Source organism: Triturus cristatus, chromosome 7 (genome assembly GCF_964204655.1).
Source record: "Triturus cristatus chromosome 7, aTriCri1.1, whole genome shotgun sequence".
Classification (NCBI taxonomy): domain Eukaryota; kingdom Metazoa; phylum Chordata; class Amphibia; order Caudata; family Salamandridae; genus Triturus; species Triturus cristatus.
Genome location: NC_140590.1, coordinates 1,145,152,725 through 1,145,169,835, shown reverse-complemented (window position 1 = coordinate 1,145,169,835; position 17,111 = coordinate 1,145,152,725). Strand labels below are relative to the sequence as shown.

General features: G+C 53.6%; 1 protein-coding gene across 1 annotated transcript in view; it reads left to right on the top strand.

Annotated features, from left to right (window-relative positions):
• Positions 1 to 14,190: 14,190 nt before the first annotated feature.
• GRK6 (G protein-coupled receptor kinase 6) overlaps positions 14,191 to 17,111 on the top strand; it is a 352,507-nt gene continuing 349,586 nt past the window's right edge. The window contains exon 1 of the mRNA XM_085618338.1: positions 14,191 to 14,309. Within this exon, the coding sequence (XP_085474464.1) occupies positions 14,258 to 14,309 (52 nt within the window). The 5' untranslated portion in view covers positions 14,191 to 14,257. The remainder of the gene's footprint in view (positions 14,310 to 17,111) is intronic.

Below are 17,111 nucleotides of genomic sequence, written 5' to 3'. Positions count from 1 at the left end.
TGGAACTACAATCCAGAGACTGCATTGTGCAATTGGCTACATCAGCGGGCACCATATAGAAACAGGTACCATGTACACCCGGGGGGGCGTTTCTAGCTCTAAAAGGAAAGTTGAGACAACCCAGTTAAGTTTCAGTGCAAGGCCACATTTGGTGGGGCAATTCCAGGCGTAAAGCATTAAACCAGTCAGCCCTGGGAATTAGGAAGGCGTACGATTAGCTAAGATTTTGTTCAAGCTGAGGGAGAGCATATCGACCATAATTAATAGTGGAACCAGAAAAAGCTTTACAAAGCAATGCTGTAGATTTCCGGTAGAATGCTGTATGGATAGGCTTCAGGGATAAGGCCATGACCTTTCTGGAAGGGGCATCTTCTCCGACCTGTGTCGAACTGGGGAAGGAAGTAAGGAGGGCTTGATAACTCTTTATTCCACCTGCGTTGGCACATCTTGTCAGGAGCGATTGTCAAAGGTTTTACACTTCAGCCAGGCTAGGTTAACACCCATCCACTCCAAGCTAATTGTTCATGGTGATATTGGGCCGCATATACACAGCCCAGTATTAGGCCCCTGGGGTTGTCAGTGTCGTGAATTACTAAATTCTACTGAACTGGAGGTGTGACCGGGTTTTACACTAGCAGAAGTTTGGGGTGCAAGCCTCCACCTAGGGGGGTGGCTGGCTGAATTTGATGAACTACTTCAAACGTTTCACAGCACTGCACGTGGGAGAGTGTCAATTACCTGTGCATACTTCAACCAGACACGCCAGAATGAGTGTCAATTACATGTGCATACTTCAACCAGACACCCAAGAATGGCATGCCCTCATCTACATGGTAATAATTGAGAGAGCAGAGAGCGACCATACCTCTTGAACTTTGCACTTCAACTTTCTAGTAATGGAACGGGCTTAACACCTTATTAAATGAGCATGACCAGAGATGTGCTGCTTTCCAATGACATTTGACAGGTTAAATGGGCAAAGCTAGCGGAAAAGCCAGATGTATTGTCATCATTTAAGGCAGACGTGACCCAGGTATTGGCAAGATAGAGACACTGCCAACTATGAAGATGTGAACGAAATCATAACTGGGGCTCACAACAAATTATTTGATAAAATAAGAAGTTTCTTTTTCAAACCACTATGTCAGGTGCCACGAATTACCTATAGCGCAGCAACACCGGTATAACAAGGACTGTAGGCAAACCTATTAACTCCTTGCAGCAGCAATAAAGTCTAAAAGGCTAACTTCTATTCAACAAGCAAGGAAATTGGATACGCTGTCCCAGTGGAGAGCAAGAAAAGATTGGGATGAACAGCGGGACTAGTATAAGACTCTATCATCCAATTTAATGTAACTTAATTTGCAAGTAGAAAGGCTAAAACGAGGAGATGTTGCTAAGATAGGGGTCAGTTTGTAGTAAGCAATAGGATAATACAATGTGAAAGGAAGCAAACGTAGGGAGTTAATGGCCGAAAAGGTAAATATGGCAGAATTAGCAGTTTTATTGATTGTTCATTTATTTGGACTGGCATGCTGTAGGAAGGTGAGATTGTCTCAACGAATCATTTGCCAACTATGCTGTCACCAGCTAAGGTTTGTGGCAGTAACCATTCAGAGACAGTGACAGGAAGCAGCCATGGACAGTGAGCATATGTTTCCCGTGTGCTGGGTGAGAGTACATAGACAGAGGCTGTTGCCCCCATACTGTCTGATGCTCACAGCTTTTTAGGGCCCATCCCCTCATTAGATACCCGTGATGTCAGCTTGTGTTTATATACGTAGGGAAAGTGGTTAACTCGCACGTTACCTTCACCCTGCTTATTGTGCTGTAGCTGTTGGGAACACACACTTCTAAGCCAGGAAGGCCCCTAATTTGGCCAATTGAAAAATCATAATAGGATTGCAGGTCCATAAGCGCCTATTTCACCTATGCCTTGTTACCCATGCCATATTTTCCAGCCTGAGAAACAGATTAGGGAGTTGGGAAACGTTCACAAATTTGGGTCATTGAGCTGAGAGATGTATTCTTCGGCAGCTCAGTCAGTCATATTGGCTTTATCCGGAGTCATGATAAAAGGCGTCCATATAGCAGTTACGTTAAATGTTTTGCCCTGCCGAGAAATCATGCAAACCTCGAAGCAGCAGCAATTCGGGAACCATGACGCTATCAATACATCACCTTTGTAGACAAAGTGGAAATTATAACCTTCTTCGTGCTAGGATATGAAGGGTATCGATGGATTGAAGAATTTCAGCTATGGTTCAGTTCTGGCTCCATATGTAGGTGCTAGATCTTCCCATAATTACGCCAGGTAGATCTGCAGTCGCATCGCTAACAAAGTTAGGAACACCATTCACGTCTAAGCTGAACGGCAGTGGGGCCAAAAGACATCCTTTGTTAGTCTGCCCTGGGCTTCTGAGTAATGTTGCAAATTAATGCGGTCATGTAAGGGTTACAGAACAGGACCCATAATTTAGCTCAGTAAAAGCTAGCTCGCAGGGGCAGGGCACCCATAAAAGCGAAGGGAGGAAGGGGGGGCTCTGGCAGCGACGGAAGCCTCCCCAGAGCTGTGGCGGAGTTACAGGGCGATCTGGAGGCAGAAGGGTACAGTAAGGGTACCTCTGCGACAGTCGGTACAGTAAGGGTACCCCTGTCCGGCACAGTAAGGGTGCCCGAGCCAAGGTCCGGGAGCCGAAGGAGGTTCTGGGAAGACCGCGACGGCGCCCCGTTAGTCCTTCGGGCGGTTGTGGGGCCTGACCAACCGGGGGTGTGCCATAACACGCTCCGCCCCCCGTAAAAAGGGGGCGGGAGTATTAGACAGATCACGTGATCCAAAGGAGGATCTGAAAAGAATGTGCCGCGCTGTCGGGCATCGACCCACCATGCGTGCTGGCTCGTAAGGCGGGCGGAGCAGCGAGGGGCTGCTTGCCCTGGATCGCCCGTAAGATAACCCACTCTATCGTCATACTTATGTTGTATGCAATAAACCTGCAGTAGTTCTTCACCCATAACGAATGTGTCAGTGTAATCCTTGGGTGCCGTCTGTGCATGAGTGTTGAGTGGAGCGGATGACGGTGTGGTCACTATGCCGCTGGCCGCGTCCCACGCAGGGGGACATTAGCAGGTCAGCCCTCTAGTGGCCACCCGTCGGAGCTTCCCCCCCCCTTTGTTCCTCCTCTCTCGTGAGGCCGCGCCTTGGGAGGGGAGGCCCCAATCAATGGCCCTGCAGGGGGAGGCGGGCCACTGGGCGTGGCCAGGCCTATTTATGCCTCCCGCCTCCGTAGATCGCCCTCTGCTTCCTGTCCCTCTGCTTCCTGTTTCTCCTGGCCGCGCGAGATCCCACCCTTTCCGCTTACCCTGCGCGGCGTAGGCAACGCGCAACTGGAATGTTATAATGTTTTTTCTTGTGTTGCAGGCGGAGTTACAGGGCGATCTGGAGGCAGAAGGGTACAGTAAGGGTACCTCTGCGACAGTCGGTACAGTAAGGGTACCCCTGTCCGGCACAGTAAGGGTGCCCGAGCCAAGGTCCGGGAGCCGAAGGAGGTTCTGGGAAGACCGCGACGGCGCCCCGTTAGTCCTTCGGGCGGTTGGGGGACCTGACCAACCGGGGGTGTGCCATAACACGCTCCGCCCCCCGTAAAAAGGGGGCGGGAATATTAGACAGATCACGTGATCCAAAGGAGGATCTGAAAAGAATGTGCCGCGCTGTCGGGCATCGACCCACCGTGCGTGCTGGCTCGTAAGGCGGGCGGAGCAGCGAGTGGCTGCTTGCCCTGGATCGCTCGTAAGATAACCCACTCTATCGTCATACTTATGTTGTATGAAATAAACCTGCAGCAGTTCTTCACCCATAACGAATGTGTCAGTGTAATCCTTGGGTGACGTCTGTGCATGCGTGTTGAGTGGAGCGGATGACGGTGTGGTCACTATGTAACTAGTGCTTATATAACGTGCTCCAATACCTTTGGGCGAGTTTGTGCAATATAAAAACTGCAAAAAAGAATAATAAAATAAATCTTTGACCAGCACTTGCCTCCTGCAGCTGCATGTGCTTTTTGCTTGCAGACAAGCAGTGCATGCTGTCAGGCCCTCAGGGAGCCCAGCCAGCCTGGCCTGGAAAGCCTTTATGACATCACACCAGTGGGTAACACGTTTTGTTATCAACTGTTACTAGTCATAGAAGTGGTTCAGACATTTAGAAATTGAAATAAAGGATAGGGGCTGTCTACGAGAGCCATACCTAACAAAGATGGGGCTTCACGACCAGAGCTGCGGACTTTGGAACTGGTGAACCAGGTTTGAGTCTTGGCGTTGGTTTAGCATCCTGTGATTCTGCCGCTGCCCGCGTCCCAAGCAGTGGGACATCAGCAGGGCAGCATGTTAGTGGCCGCCCGTCGGAGCCTTCCCCCCTTGCTGCCTCGCGCGCGAGGCTACGCCCACTAAGGTATGTCCCACCTATAGTTTTGAACTGGAGGCGGGCCACTGGGGGGCGGGGGGCGCGGCCGCTCCCTCTACTTAGGTGGCCCTCTCGCCCAGTTCCTCCTCTGTTTCCTGCGCGCCGCCCCAGCCTGGACACGCGATTTCGTTTTCCGCGAGACCTGTTGTTGCCGCTACCTTCGATCCACACCTTCCCCCCACCTTCGGCGACGTCGTGTTCCGAAGTCCGATCATCCGGTGAGTCTTGCTGTCCTCTCCCACCCCGGCCCTGTCCCTGGGCATGACCAGGTGTACAGGGCCCCTTTGGCCCGGGAGGCCATGGGTGTGGGGGGCGCAAGCCATGGCCCGCGTCACAGCGGTTTAGGCGGGTGTTGGTGGATACGAGGTGGGGGGGCAGGCGAAGTGGGGCTGTGTCGGGTCAGGTCGGGCGAGGATCAGAGCCGAGTGCCGGCCCGTCCTGCATGTACTGTGCATGGAGGGTTGTGCCCGGGGCGTGTGCGTGTCAAGGGTAACGCTTGTTCACGCAGATGGAATTGGCCTCCAGCGATCGCGCAACCATTTGTGGTGTGGATCAGCATGGCCATCGCGCGGCGCCAGGTAACTGGAGCCTAGGAACATCGCCCCCACCGTAGGCAGGCCAGAGGTGCTTCTGTGCCTGTGTGGTATAATGGCTAAGGCGTCTGTCCCCGGATCCCAAGCGTTGAGGTTCGAGTGCCTTTGTGCTCAGGTCTGGTGGCTTGGTGGTTTAATTCAAACCCCCCCCCCCCCCCCCCCACCTTCAATGGCGTCGGATTGCGGAATCTGTTTATTGCAATGGGGCCTAAGATTCACGGTGGGGTGGGCCACTCGCGGCCTCGCGGCTAGGGCGGTTTTACTGTGGTACTGCGAACCGGGTCAGGTCCCGGCCACGGCTCACCTGCCGGGGATCCTGGGTAACCCACGTAACTTGCTCGGTCTGGGTATGGGTTTAAGATGGCCGTGCGGTCTAGGGATCGGCATTAAGGTCGCAGCGCCCCATTATGTGTGGCTCGGAGCTCACTTCGGACAAACTCGAACTGGTTTCTTGAAGGACGGCGCGTTATGGCCTTTTGGCCAAGTCCATGTGATATTCAATCGTTGATAGCGTGCTCCCGGCTCCCGGAATTTTAACAGATAGAGATCTCGACTGGCGGGCGGGAGGTAGCGGGATCGTTGCCCGCATTCGCTAGGCCACAATTCCAGCATTTAGGGTGGGCTACAAACGGCCTCTAGGATGCCCCCCCCCCTCTCTTGTTCGGCGCCGCCCGCATCGCAGCAGCTTGCCTCCGTGTACCGTTGCAGGAGGCTTGCGGGATCGCTAGGGGTTACCTGCTGTTGCCGTTTTCCCGCTGACAGTCTTCTGGCAGCGCCCAACGCAGGTGCCGAACGCTGCAATAAACCGCGGGATGGGCGTGGGGTTTAGGGGTAGGGGGGGGCAATTTTCGCGGAAAGGGGTGGCCTACTGGCTAGGTCAGCCGACTGTGACGCCGGGGAACCAGGTCGAGCCTAGGGAGGTACAAACATCCCCTGATTCTGGTCTGATCACATAATTTCTCTCTGCCTCAAATTGAATGTGCCCGTCTGTAATGATGATGTAGATGTTCATGTAAAGCGCCCTGATACCTCGGCTTCAGTTGCGCCGGGGAAACTGCAAAAGTAGGTAAATGTTTACAAGGATACGTAATCACATTGTTTCCCGGCGGCGGACCGAGGCGCTGGCCCCGGTGGTGTTCCGCGGTCTGCTTGGTGTTCCGCTTTTTCTGGGCCGGGACTGCGGGGGTGGGAATCGGCTGGGGGGCATGGTCTAGGTGCAACGATGGGGTCCTACGATCCGGCCCCCCCCCACTCCCCCCCCCCCATCCCCAACCCCCCCATAGGCCCGTCAGCGTTCCGACCAGGGGGGGGGGGCCAAACGCGCGAGCGTTAGGACGGCTGCCTCGCGCTGGCCTTGATGTCGTGCCAGAGATCGAGTATGGAACGCCCGACGCGCCAGCGGGGCGGGGGAGGGGGGTCAGCGGCTAAGCGCATCCTGGCATTTGCAGGGGGGGACGCATAACGGATATGTTATGACACATGCTGGCGACAGTATAGCCGGATATGGCATAAGGTGGCAAAGAGTCCAGCAGGAGCCGTAGCTCAGAGGCACTGTCGCCAGCCGTTGCGGGCGGCAAGATCATCTCTGAAGGGCAAAATCTATGGCAATTGATTGCACAATTTTATTGTTTTGTGTGGCCAAGGCGCTAGGCTTGGGGTCACTCCTCCTTCCGGGCTTTGTTCCTGAAACAGGGGCCGGTCATTAAGTGTCTTATGCGGTGCAGTCTAGGGTTCAGACACAGGTGACACCAGGGGCGGGGTGAACTCAGGTGGACTGCACCGGCCCCCTGGAGGTTTCCGCCAGACCTGATGCGGTGTGCGGGTCATGTACGGAAGTGACGGGGCCGGGTGCCCTGAGAGGAAAATTGTTCTAGCGATGCACAGGGCAAGCCGGCGCACTGGGTACCGGATAGGGGTTTAGGGATAATTACTCAGCACTCCCTTGGCCGGAGGCCTATTCACTGTAACTGCCAAGCTGCTGTGTGTACTTGAGATGCATGCCAATGTACTAATCACCGTTCCTTTTCCCAATTGCAGATCGGTGAGGGAGCGCCCGCGAGTATAGGGCTAGGACCGGAGGCGAAGGCACTAAGGGACGCGCATAGCTGTACTATCGGAGCATCGCCATGGAGAATGTCGGGACACCGGGTCCATTGTTCTCCCAAGAAACGTCGGTCGAGGAGACGCAGCCGAGCGCACCACAGGAAGGGGTCTGGGCAGACTTTATGGCATTTGCCCGAGAGAAGGGCACGGCGTGGGCCCAAGGTTTTCTAGAGGGCCGCAGGGTGGAGGATTCGGGAGTTGTCGTAACCCCCCCCCCCATGAGGACGTCCCAAGCGTATCCGGGGCTGAACCCTGGAGGTCCACCAGGGTGCGCAAGCCCACATCAAAAGACCTACCGGAGGCCCAGCCGGCCAGGAAACGGCAGGCGACCGCAACACGTTCCGGCCCCCCGGCGGTCGCAACAACACCGGTACACGATTCGGCCACAGGACTAACTGACTTGGCCCAGATGGGCAAAGCCATGGACCAGATGCTTAGCCTCATGTCTGTTTTCCAGAGCCGCCTCGATGCGCTGGCCACACCGCCGCTGGTGCCCCCAGCCCCGGCCCCCGCACCTGCTCAGGCGCCCGTCCTACAAGTTTGGGCTGGGCAGGGCACAACCGTTGAACGACGCAATGGTGAGATTGGGGGAGCGTTGGGGTTGTCAACACAGGGGGAGGCTGGCCCTTCTACAATCATGGCGGCAAGCACCCCCCCGGCCGGCGCTACGGCGCGCCCCCCACCCGCACAGGCGATCACCATCCCCCCCATCCCTGCTGCCGCGGAGCCTGCGCCCGTTTTACCATCAGTTGTGGCGGCGTGCGAAGGGGGGGGTGTATCCCAGGTCCCGAAGCCCCTCGTTACCCAGGCACCGCTGGCGTCGGGCCGCTGCTCCCTGGCATGGTTGGTGCCGCAGGCCGCAAAAGAAGGGATCTGGAGGAGGGAATATATAGACATCCTGACATTACTTATGCATGGGTCTGCTGGGGTGGACACGAGGAGAATGGGCCGCAAGGAAGAAGAGAGGGTTAGGTACCAGCGGTGGCCGGACAAGACCATCGAGAACTGGACATCTGCATTCAATATTTTGGCAGCGGTTATAGTGCAGAAATCCCCCGATCAGAGTGAGGCTCTAATGCAGTACGCCAGCACTATACAAGAGGAGGCGAGGCTCTCGGGGGGCTTAGGGTGGTTCTACTATGACCAGGATTTCAGAAAAAGAATGGCCATATGCCCAGACCTGGGGTGGGACCAGAAAGAAATTCAGCTCTGGGTGGAACACATGTGCCGCCCCACCAGGGAAAAGAAGGACCAGGGATATAAAGGGCAGGGTGAGGCATCTGAGAAAAAGAAGGACAACTTCCCCAAGCGCACATTTAAGCAGCCTTTTCGGGGTGGCAGGGGGCGGGGGCAGCGGCAGGGCAAGAGATTCAATTCTGGGACGTGCCGCCTTTACAATGGGGGCAACTGCACCTTGGGGTAGGTCATGTAAGTTCGCACACAGCTGCAGCAAGTGCGGCGCGCAGCACCCCGCCACTTCTTGCTCCTCCAGCCAGAGCGCACCGCAGCCCACAGCAGCAACCAGGAATGACGCGCGACTCTGAGACCACTCAATGGCCCCCCCACCCTCCCCTGCCTGCACCTCTCCCTCCCACACCAGTCACGCTCTCCGAAGTTCAGGGTGCACCACAGAGCGCCATGGCCCCTGTCAAAGGCCCGTCACCCATCATCCTAGGAAACATCCTCCCACTCATTAGGCAGTATCCACTGCTCCGGGACAGAACACTCCTGGCGGGGGGGTTCATCGATGGGTTCAGGATCCCCTACAATGGGCCTCTGGAGTCCAGAGATGCAAAAAACCTCAAATCCGCGAGGGACATGCCTGGGGGTGGTGGACCAAAAGGTGGGGAAGGAGTTGTTAGCAGGTAGGGTAGCGGGTCCTTTTAGCGGCCCGCCCTTGGACAACTTTTTAGTGTCACCACTGGGGGTGGTGCCGAAAAAACAACCAGGCACCTACCGCTTGATCCACCACTTGTCTTACCCTGAAGGAAATTCGGTGAACCACTGGCTGGAAGAGGGTGTTTGTTCTGTGGTGTACTGCTCCCTGGACATGGCCATTGACATGGTCAGGAGAGTGGGGCAGGGGGCGTGGCTTGCGAAGGCGGACATCGAATCCGCTTTCCGCCTGCTGCCGGTTCATCCAGCCAGTCAACATCTGTTAGGCTTCAAGTGGGCGGGGCAGTTCTTTTACGATCGCTGCATGCCAATGGGCTGTGCCGTTTCCTGCGCCTACTTCGAAGCCTTTAGTTCGTTCCTGCAGTGGGCCTTGGGGGAGCGACACGGGATCACGCAGGTGACCCACTATCTGGATGACTTCCTCTTTTTTGGTACAAAGGGGTCAGATGAGTGTGCGGTGGGCTTGAGTCGGTTTGAGGAACTGGCAGAGTTTCTGGGTGTTCCCCTTGCCCCAGGTAAGACCGAGGGCCCTGCGCAGGTGCTGACCTTTCTCGGGGTGGAGTTGGACACGGTAAAGGGTGAGTCGAGGCTCCCCGCCGAGAAGGTGCTGGGCTTGTTGCAGGACGTCCAGGCGCTGCTGGGCAAGGATAAAGCGACCCTCGGGGCTGTCCAGAGCTTGATTGGCAAATTGAATTTTGCAGCGAGAGTGATCCCAGCAGGTAGAGTGTTTTCAAGGAGATTGGCAGGGGCCACGGCAAAGGTGACAAAGAAGCACCACTTTGTAAGACTAACTGCGGGCTTGAAGGCTGACCTGGCCATGTGGGCGGAATTCCTCAGGGACTTTAACGGAACGGTGATTTGGAGGGCCCCATGGATAGCCAGTCAGGAGCTCTGTTTGTTTTCAGATGCGTCTGGCAGGGAAGGTTTTGGTGTGATTCTGGGGGAAGAATGGTGCGCGATGCGATGGCCCAATGCATGGCGTAAGAAGAAGGTGACGCAGAATGTGGCAGTGTTGGAGCTCTTCCCAATTGTGGTAGCCATGCACCTCTGGCGGGCGGCACTGAGCAACAGGAAGGTTGTCTTCTGGTCAGACAACATGGCGGTGGTGCACGCCATCAATGGCCTGACTGCCTCTTGCCCGCTAGTCCTGAGCCTGCTGAGGGAATTAGTCAGGGAGGGCCTGCGCAGCAACGTCGAGTGTAGGGCACGGCACATCGCGGGGGTACGGAATGTGGCAGCTGACGCTCTTTCTCGCTTTCAGTGGCTCCGGTTCCGGGAGGCCTGGCCGCGGGCGAGGGCGGAGATGACACCATTTCCGGACCACCTCTGGCGCTTGCTTCAGTGGGAGAAAGACTGAGGAAGATGGGGGAGAGGTCCCTGGCGCCGGCGACACGGCGGAAATACGACTCGCAGCTAGCGACTTTCAGAGCTGTAGGCGAGGCGCTGGGTGCTGCAGCCTTAGGGGCAGAAGAGCAAGTGGAGGCCTTTGTGGTGTGGGCCAAGGATACCGGTAGATCGCACTCCTGGATTAGCGGTCATTTGGCGGCGGTGCGCCACGAGGCTAAGCTAGATGGAAGGGGCGACCCCGCGGGATCATCCAAGATCAGGGCGGCCCTGAAGGGTTGGGCCAGGGAGGAGGTTAGACAACCGGACACCAGGGCACCCATTGAATACAGGGACCTCCAACTCCTCCTAGACGTGTTACCCCTGGTGACGGTCTCACCGTTTGAGGCCAGCCTGTTTTCCACGGCCTTTTGCTTGGCATTCTTTGGCGCTTTCAGGGTCAGCGAGCTAGTGGCTAAGTCTAAGGAAGACCTGTCTGATCGCGCGCTGGGGATTACGGATGTGACCCTCAACACAGCACTGGAGCTGCGCATCCGCAGATCTAAAACAGATCAGGTGGGGAAGGGGAAGACGGTGGTGTTACAGACCCTAGGGGATAACAGGTATTGCCCGGTCCACCTGGTTAGGGAATACCTTGCACTGCGTCCAGCATCTCCCGGTCCTTTTCTGGTTCATGCGGATGGTTCCCCCCTCACCAAATTTCAGTTTGAGCACCTACTTGGGGCTTCACTGGCTAGAGCCGGTCTAGCGGGGTGTGGGCGCCGGTTCTCCTCGCACTCCTTTAGGATTGGTGCTGCTACTTCGGCGGCCAAAGCCGGCCTGGGCCCTGAAGGAGTAAAAGGGGTAGGCCGCTGGGAATCGGACTGTTTCAAGACGTATGTCCGTCTGTAATGCTGTGGTACAACCCGGAGCTTTGTCCCCGCTCCATGTTCTTGGTCCATTGTCATGAACGCGTTGGTTTTTTGTGTGTTTAATAAAGTTACGCTTACCTAAAAGCCGTTTCATCGCTTTATTGACAGGTGCCCGGGTCTGGTTGGTAGGCCATTCCTACATCTCGAGGATGGAACGCTGGGCAGCACACAGGAACTGGTCGCAGAACTTTGCTACTACACAGCTTGTGTGGTTGGGTTCCCCGGGCATGAAATAGAGTGAAGCTCGCGGCATGATTGAGCAGCGCCTGGCAGTTGTAGGGGTCCAGCCCACTGTTATCATCTTCCACTTAGGGGGTAATGACCTGGTTGCCAGGGGAGGAGGGCTCTGCTACTGTCAATGCAATCCGACTTGCAGGCCATCAGCCAAACCGTGGGGTCATGCGAGGTCTGGTGGTCTGAAATCGTCCCCCGCAGAGTGTGGAGAGGGGCTAGGTCCCCGGCGGCGGTAGAGCGGTCCCGTAGGAGGGTTAATAGGTCCATGCAGAAATTCATAGAGCGCAGGGGCATGGGCTTCATTAGACACGCTTTGATCCAAGAGAAGGTTGAAGGGTATTATGAGGCTGACGGGGTGCACCTGTCCAGGGTAGGGATGGACATGTTCCTGCTTGACGTACAAGAGGCACTGGCTAGCAAGGGACATCAGTAGCACTTGTTAGGAGAGGGGGGCTCTGGCAGCGACGGGAGCCTCCCCAGAGCTGTGGCGGAGTTACAGGGCGATCTGGATGCAGACGGGTACAGTAAGGGTACCCCTGCGACAGGCGGTACAGTAAGGGTACCCCTGTCCGGCACAGTAAGGGTGCCCGAGCCAAGGTCCAGGAGCCGAAGGGGGTTCTGGGAAGACCGCGACGGCGCCCCGTTAGTCCTTCGGGCGGTTGGGGGGCCTGACCAACCGGGGGTGTGCCACAACACGCTCCGCCCCTGTCCGAAGGGGCGGGAGTAAGGAGACAGATCACGTGACCCCGTGGATGATCTGTAAATAATTATGTGCCACACTGCCGGGCATCGACCCACCGTGTGTGCGGGCTCACCAGGCGGGCGGAGCAGCAAGGGGCTGCCTGCCCTGGATCGCCCGTAAGATAACCCAATTTTATTATCATACTGTGTTGTATGAAAATAAACCTGCAGCAGTTTTCACCCACAAATAAAGTGTCAGTGTAATCTTTGGGTGACGTCTGTGTATGCGTGTTGTCTGAAGCGGATGACGGTGTGGTCACTATGCCGCTGCCCGCGTCCCAAGCAGTGGGACATCAGCAGGGCAGCATGTTAGTGGCCGCCCGTCGGAGCCTTCCCCCCTTGCTGCCTCGCACGCGAGGCTACGCCCACTAAGGTATGTCCCACCTATAGTTTTGAACTGGAGGCGGGCCACTGGGGGCGGGGGGCGCGGCCGCTCCCTCTACTTAGGTGGCCCTCTCGCCCAGTTCCTCCTCTGTTTCCTGCGCGCCGCCCTAGCCTGGACACGCGATTTCCCACCCTTTCCGCTTACCCCACGTGTCAGGCGCAGGGCGTCACTGGAATGTTTTAATGTTTTCTTTTTGCGTTGCAGGCGGAGTTACAGGGCGATCTGGATGCAGACGGGTACAGTAAGGGTACCCCTGCGACAGGCGGTACAGTAAGGGTACCCCTGTCCGGCACAGTAAGGGTGCCCGAGCCAAGGTCCAGGAGCCGAAGGGGGTTCTGGGAAGACCGCGACGGCGCCCCGTTAGTCCTTCGGGCAGTTGGGGGGCCTGACCAACCGGGGGTGTGCCACAACACGCTCCGCCCCTGTCCGAAGGGGCGGGAGTAAGGAGACAGATCACGTGACCCCGTGGATGATCTGTAAATAATTATGTGCCACACTGCCGGGCATCGACCCACCGTGTGTGCGGGCTCACCAGGCGGGCGGAGCAGCAAGGGGCTGCCTGCCCTGGATCGCCCGTAAGATAACCCAATTTTATTATCATACTGTGTTGTATGAAAATAAACCTGCAGCAGTTTTCACCCACAAATAAAGTGTCAGTGTAATCTTTGGGTGACGTCTGTGTATGCGTGTTGTCTGAAGCGGATGACGGTGTGGTCACTATGCGCAAATCATTTAATCTCCCCGTTTCTACCAAAAACGAACGTATCCTTGTGTAACGTAACTAACTGGTGCTCATGTAACGCCCTCCAATACCTTCGGGTCGATTTCGCGCTATATAAATCTGCAAAAAGTAAACAAGACATTAAAGCCCTTGCGCCAAGTTCGTGGTACATAAAACTGAAAAAACAGTATATAAAGTATAAAAGTCAACCGGTCACCCTGATCAGTTCAAAGGTTGCCAGCCAGATCCTTAATGTTACCAATGCCACGCCCAGAGGTTTTTCTGAACCAAGAACAAATCGCTATTAAGTATCGCTGGTATTATTCTAGCCAATTGACCAATAAAGCCGAAAATTGACAGACATCTCTGGCGTTAAGAAGCCATCTTAAGGGTCTGGGCCGGTGACCAATCAGATCTTCATTTCTAGGACAGTGACAGCAGCATTGCCCATCACCTGAGCGCATCCTATCGGCAGTAAGTGGGCGTGGCCATGTACCAATGTTTGTTGGTTTATTAAATCCAATGACGGGAAGAACTGACAGTGAGTGGCAGAGGATTATCCTATCAACGTTATGTCCCTGAGAGTACAAAGTTACGGTTGGCAATAGGCATACTGGGGAGGGACTAAATGCGGAACAAATATCCAATAGAAGAGAGAGCTTGATCTAAACTCCACCTTTCTTGGTCCAGAACCAATACATCCCTGCAGGGCCGCGGCCTTCAGACCAATGGAGGTACGGTAGGGCGGGGCAGCGGCCGGAGAGCAGCCCAATGGCACGCGGGTCGGCACGGATTGGCCAGACGGTGGGTTGAGGGCGGGGTCAGTGGCCGGTCACTGAGGCCCAGGGAACTGGGCTCAGAGCGGGCCAAATGGAGCTCGAGAACATTGTTGCGAATACAGTGCTGCTGAAGGCTCGAGAGGGTAAGGAGCCTGATACGGGGGCGACGGTGAAGGGCGTGGGGGGAGGTCTTGGAACTAGGCGTGCGGAGGGAGAAAGAAAGTTAACTGAAGCGGCGAGGTTAAGCATAAAGGAGGAAGGGACAGTTTACATGGTAAGCAGTGGGGGCTAGGGGTTCCAAAGTCAGACAGCGAAAGGGACAGAGAATGTCTTTTGGCTATTGAAAAGGGGTATGCATTAAGGAGTGGTTGTGGGGACATGTTATGGGCGGGTACGGAGGGGTGGGGTCTGGGTTAAAGTGGGAGTTGACTGTCACAATGTTTCATTTTGATAGGGAAGGTAGTGTGGTTCAAGATTTGTGGGGCCCAAAGAGTGGTCACTTAAGGGCAGTTTAGTTGGATGGCGTTGGGATTGAGAGGGAAAAGTCTCAAAGGAGGGTAAAGTAAAGTGTTCGTGTCCTGTGAGCGTATGGTGATGAGTTTAATTTAAATTTAGAGGTTTCCGTTCGTGCTTCTTTGAATAGGATGTGGTCTTTTTGGACCCTGGCTCCAGCGGTGACCTCTCTCGGGGAAGTGGCTTTTCATCCTGGCACTGAGCTTCTGCTTTAGTTATTCCATAGCCACATCGCCGTTTTAGGTTTTTTCAAGTTGTTGTAGACAAAGCTCCGCCTGTTTTATGTTGTTGCATCCAGTGGTTTTACTCTGCGGCAATGCCTTTTTTTAGACAGTTTACAGTTCAAAGGCCACATCCTTGTTAAGACAAACTGGATTAAATGCAGATTGTCTTTTATTTACAGAATTATTTTTATGGTTCAGGAAGAGGAGAGTCATTGTGATACATCCATCAAAAATAGTTGATTTTTTTAAAAAAACGTTCCCCATCTTTTTGTAAATAAACACTTGTCCCCGAACAGTTAATTCCGATAGTTTAAATGCTTCTGCTGAAAGTGTCATTCAGGGAGTCCTGTGCTGTGAAAACCTAAGTCGTGCTGCTTCCAGCTAAATAAGCCATCCGGCCAGGAAATGTGCGCAACAAGTTAATTCGTAAATGTAAAGGATGCTTGGAAGCCGGTACTGGCTTTATTTGATGGAAGCTTTGTGATGACCAAGATTTATCCTTTTTTAGTGGTAATGCAAAGAGTTAACAACTGAGATGTGGAGTGCCTGCTGTTAATTGTAATAGTTTTTATATAACGCTTACTACCCCATACAAGGTGTTGAAGGGACAATTAGTAAAAAAAAATGCATTACCTATAGTCTGGTTATTACTAAAATCTATATTTTGGAAGCACCATTTTATCTTAAACATTTTTTCACATTTCTTGCAGTCTATCCTGTAGGGTGTGTAAGGCAAGTTTAAAATAATGACTTGCATATTCACATGCTGTGATCTCAAAGTACAACAAATATGCAAGTCACTATTCTCCACTACACCAACCAAGATTTAATTCTGTGGCTCTCTGGTTACACACAGACCTCTGCAGTGCATTAGCTAATAGAGGTTTCATAATGCAGTATAGTCCATTTCTAACTGAGTAACCACTTTAAAAAAAAAAATCTTTTCAGTTAAAGCTGCTTGTTATTTTATATGTAGCTACCTGACGGTGAAAGGCCAAAAAAAGAACAGAATATTTTGTGTTTTTAGTTACACCTTTGAATCTGTTCCCACGCTCACTGACCCCACCCCAATTGCATGCAGCATCACAGATCCCATATGTTTTTTGATGCACTTTGACCACTGATCTTTTGAAAGTACATTTGTCACTCTGCAAATTGAATTGTCGGTTTTTAATTTGCTGTTATTTCCAGAGCTAGATTGCTCAGTTATAAGGCATTGGCCACCAGGATTTGCTTGATTGTGGGTCAGGTGTGTTCTTGCTCTGTGTGGTGTAGACCTTTACACACTAACCGCTAACTCATTTTTCAGATGCACTCATCCCCTTCTAGAGTCAACTCAACATTCAGAGGATTTTAAAGCGGCTGTTCAGTTTTGATTGTACTTGCCTACGTTTGTAGCTCCACGATCTAATTTAAGTAGTCGAACATGCTGGACCTCTCTGCCACCCATCACCCAGCCTGCCCATATCCAGTTAACCATCCTCGTTCCATCTCAACCATGTTCATCTTGAACATGTCTTGTGTGGAATGGCATTGATGGCCTTAATGGCGCCTAAATACATAGTATCCATCTCACTGTCCACGTATGCTTTCCCAGTCAGACTGACAGCTTAAAATTGCCTTGAGTTTTTAGTTCTTGAACCAATGTTGTAGTTCTATGATGTTTGCGATCTGTTTAAATGCCTTGGCACTGACTTGGCTACCGTGTGAACCGAAGCCCGCTTTGTTGTATGCCACATCGTTTCTTGAGAAGTGGTAACATTCCTTCAGCTATCACTGATGTGGGCCTGACTAGCTCCTAGCTGTCAGGCTCTAATAGCCTGCTTTGTGGAGTGAAGCTAAACTAGCTTTTCTACAGCCCCAATATTTCTGCTGTATTTGGCAATCCATAGAACACGGTCGTTGGTGCTCCCTCCTCTCACCAAGCTGCATTTACAATTCTTGGATCTTTCCTATCTGCTCTTGGCACTTGATCCACCCGGATGTTTGCGCCTCCACCATTGCTTTCCTTTTATAAATAGCTCCATCTCCCTTTCATCTACTGCATCGTATTATAGTTGATTTGCTGTGAATACTGCACAGAAGTATTAAGATTTTGTTTTCAGACTTCTCTACATTTAATCCGCTAATCTGTGTAAGCCTAGCAATCTTGATGCTTTGTTTCCTCCTTCATTGACAAGCCAAAAAGTTTTCTATTTGCGTTACTGA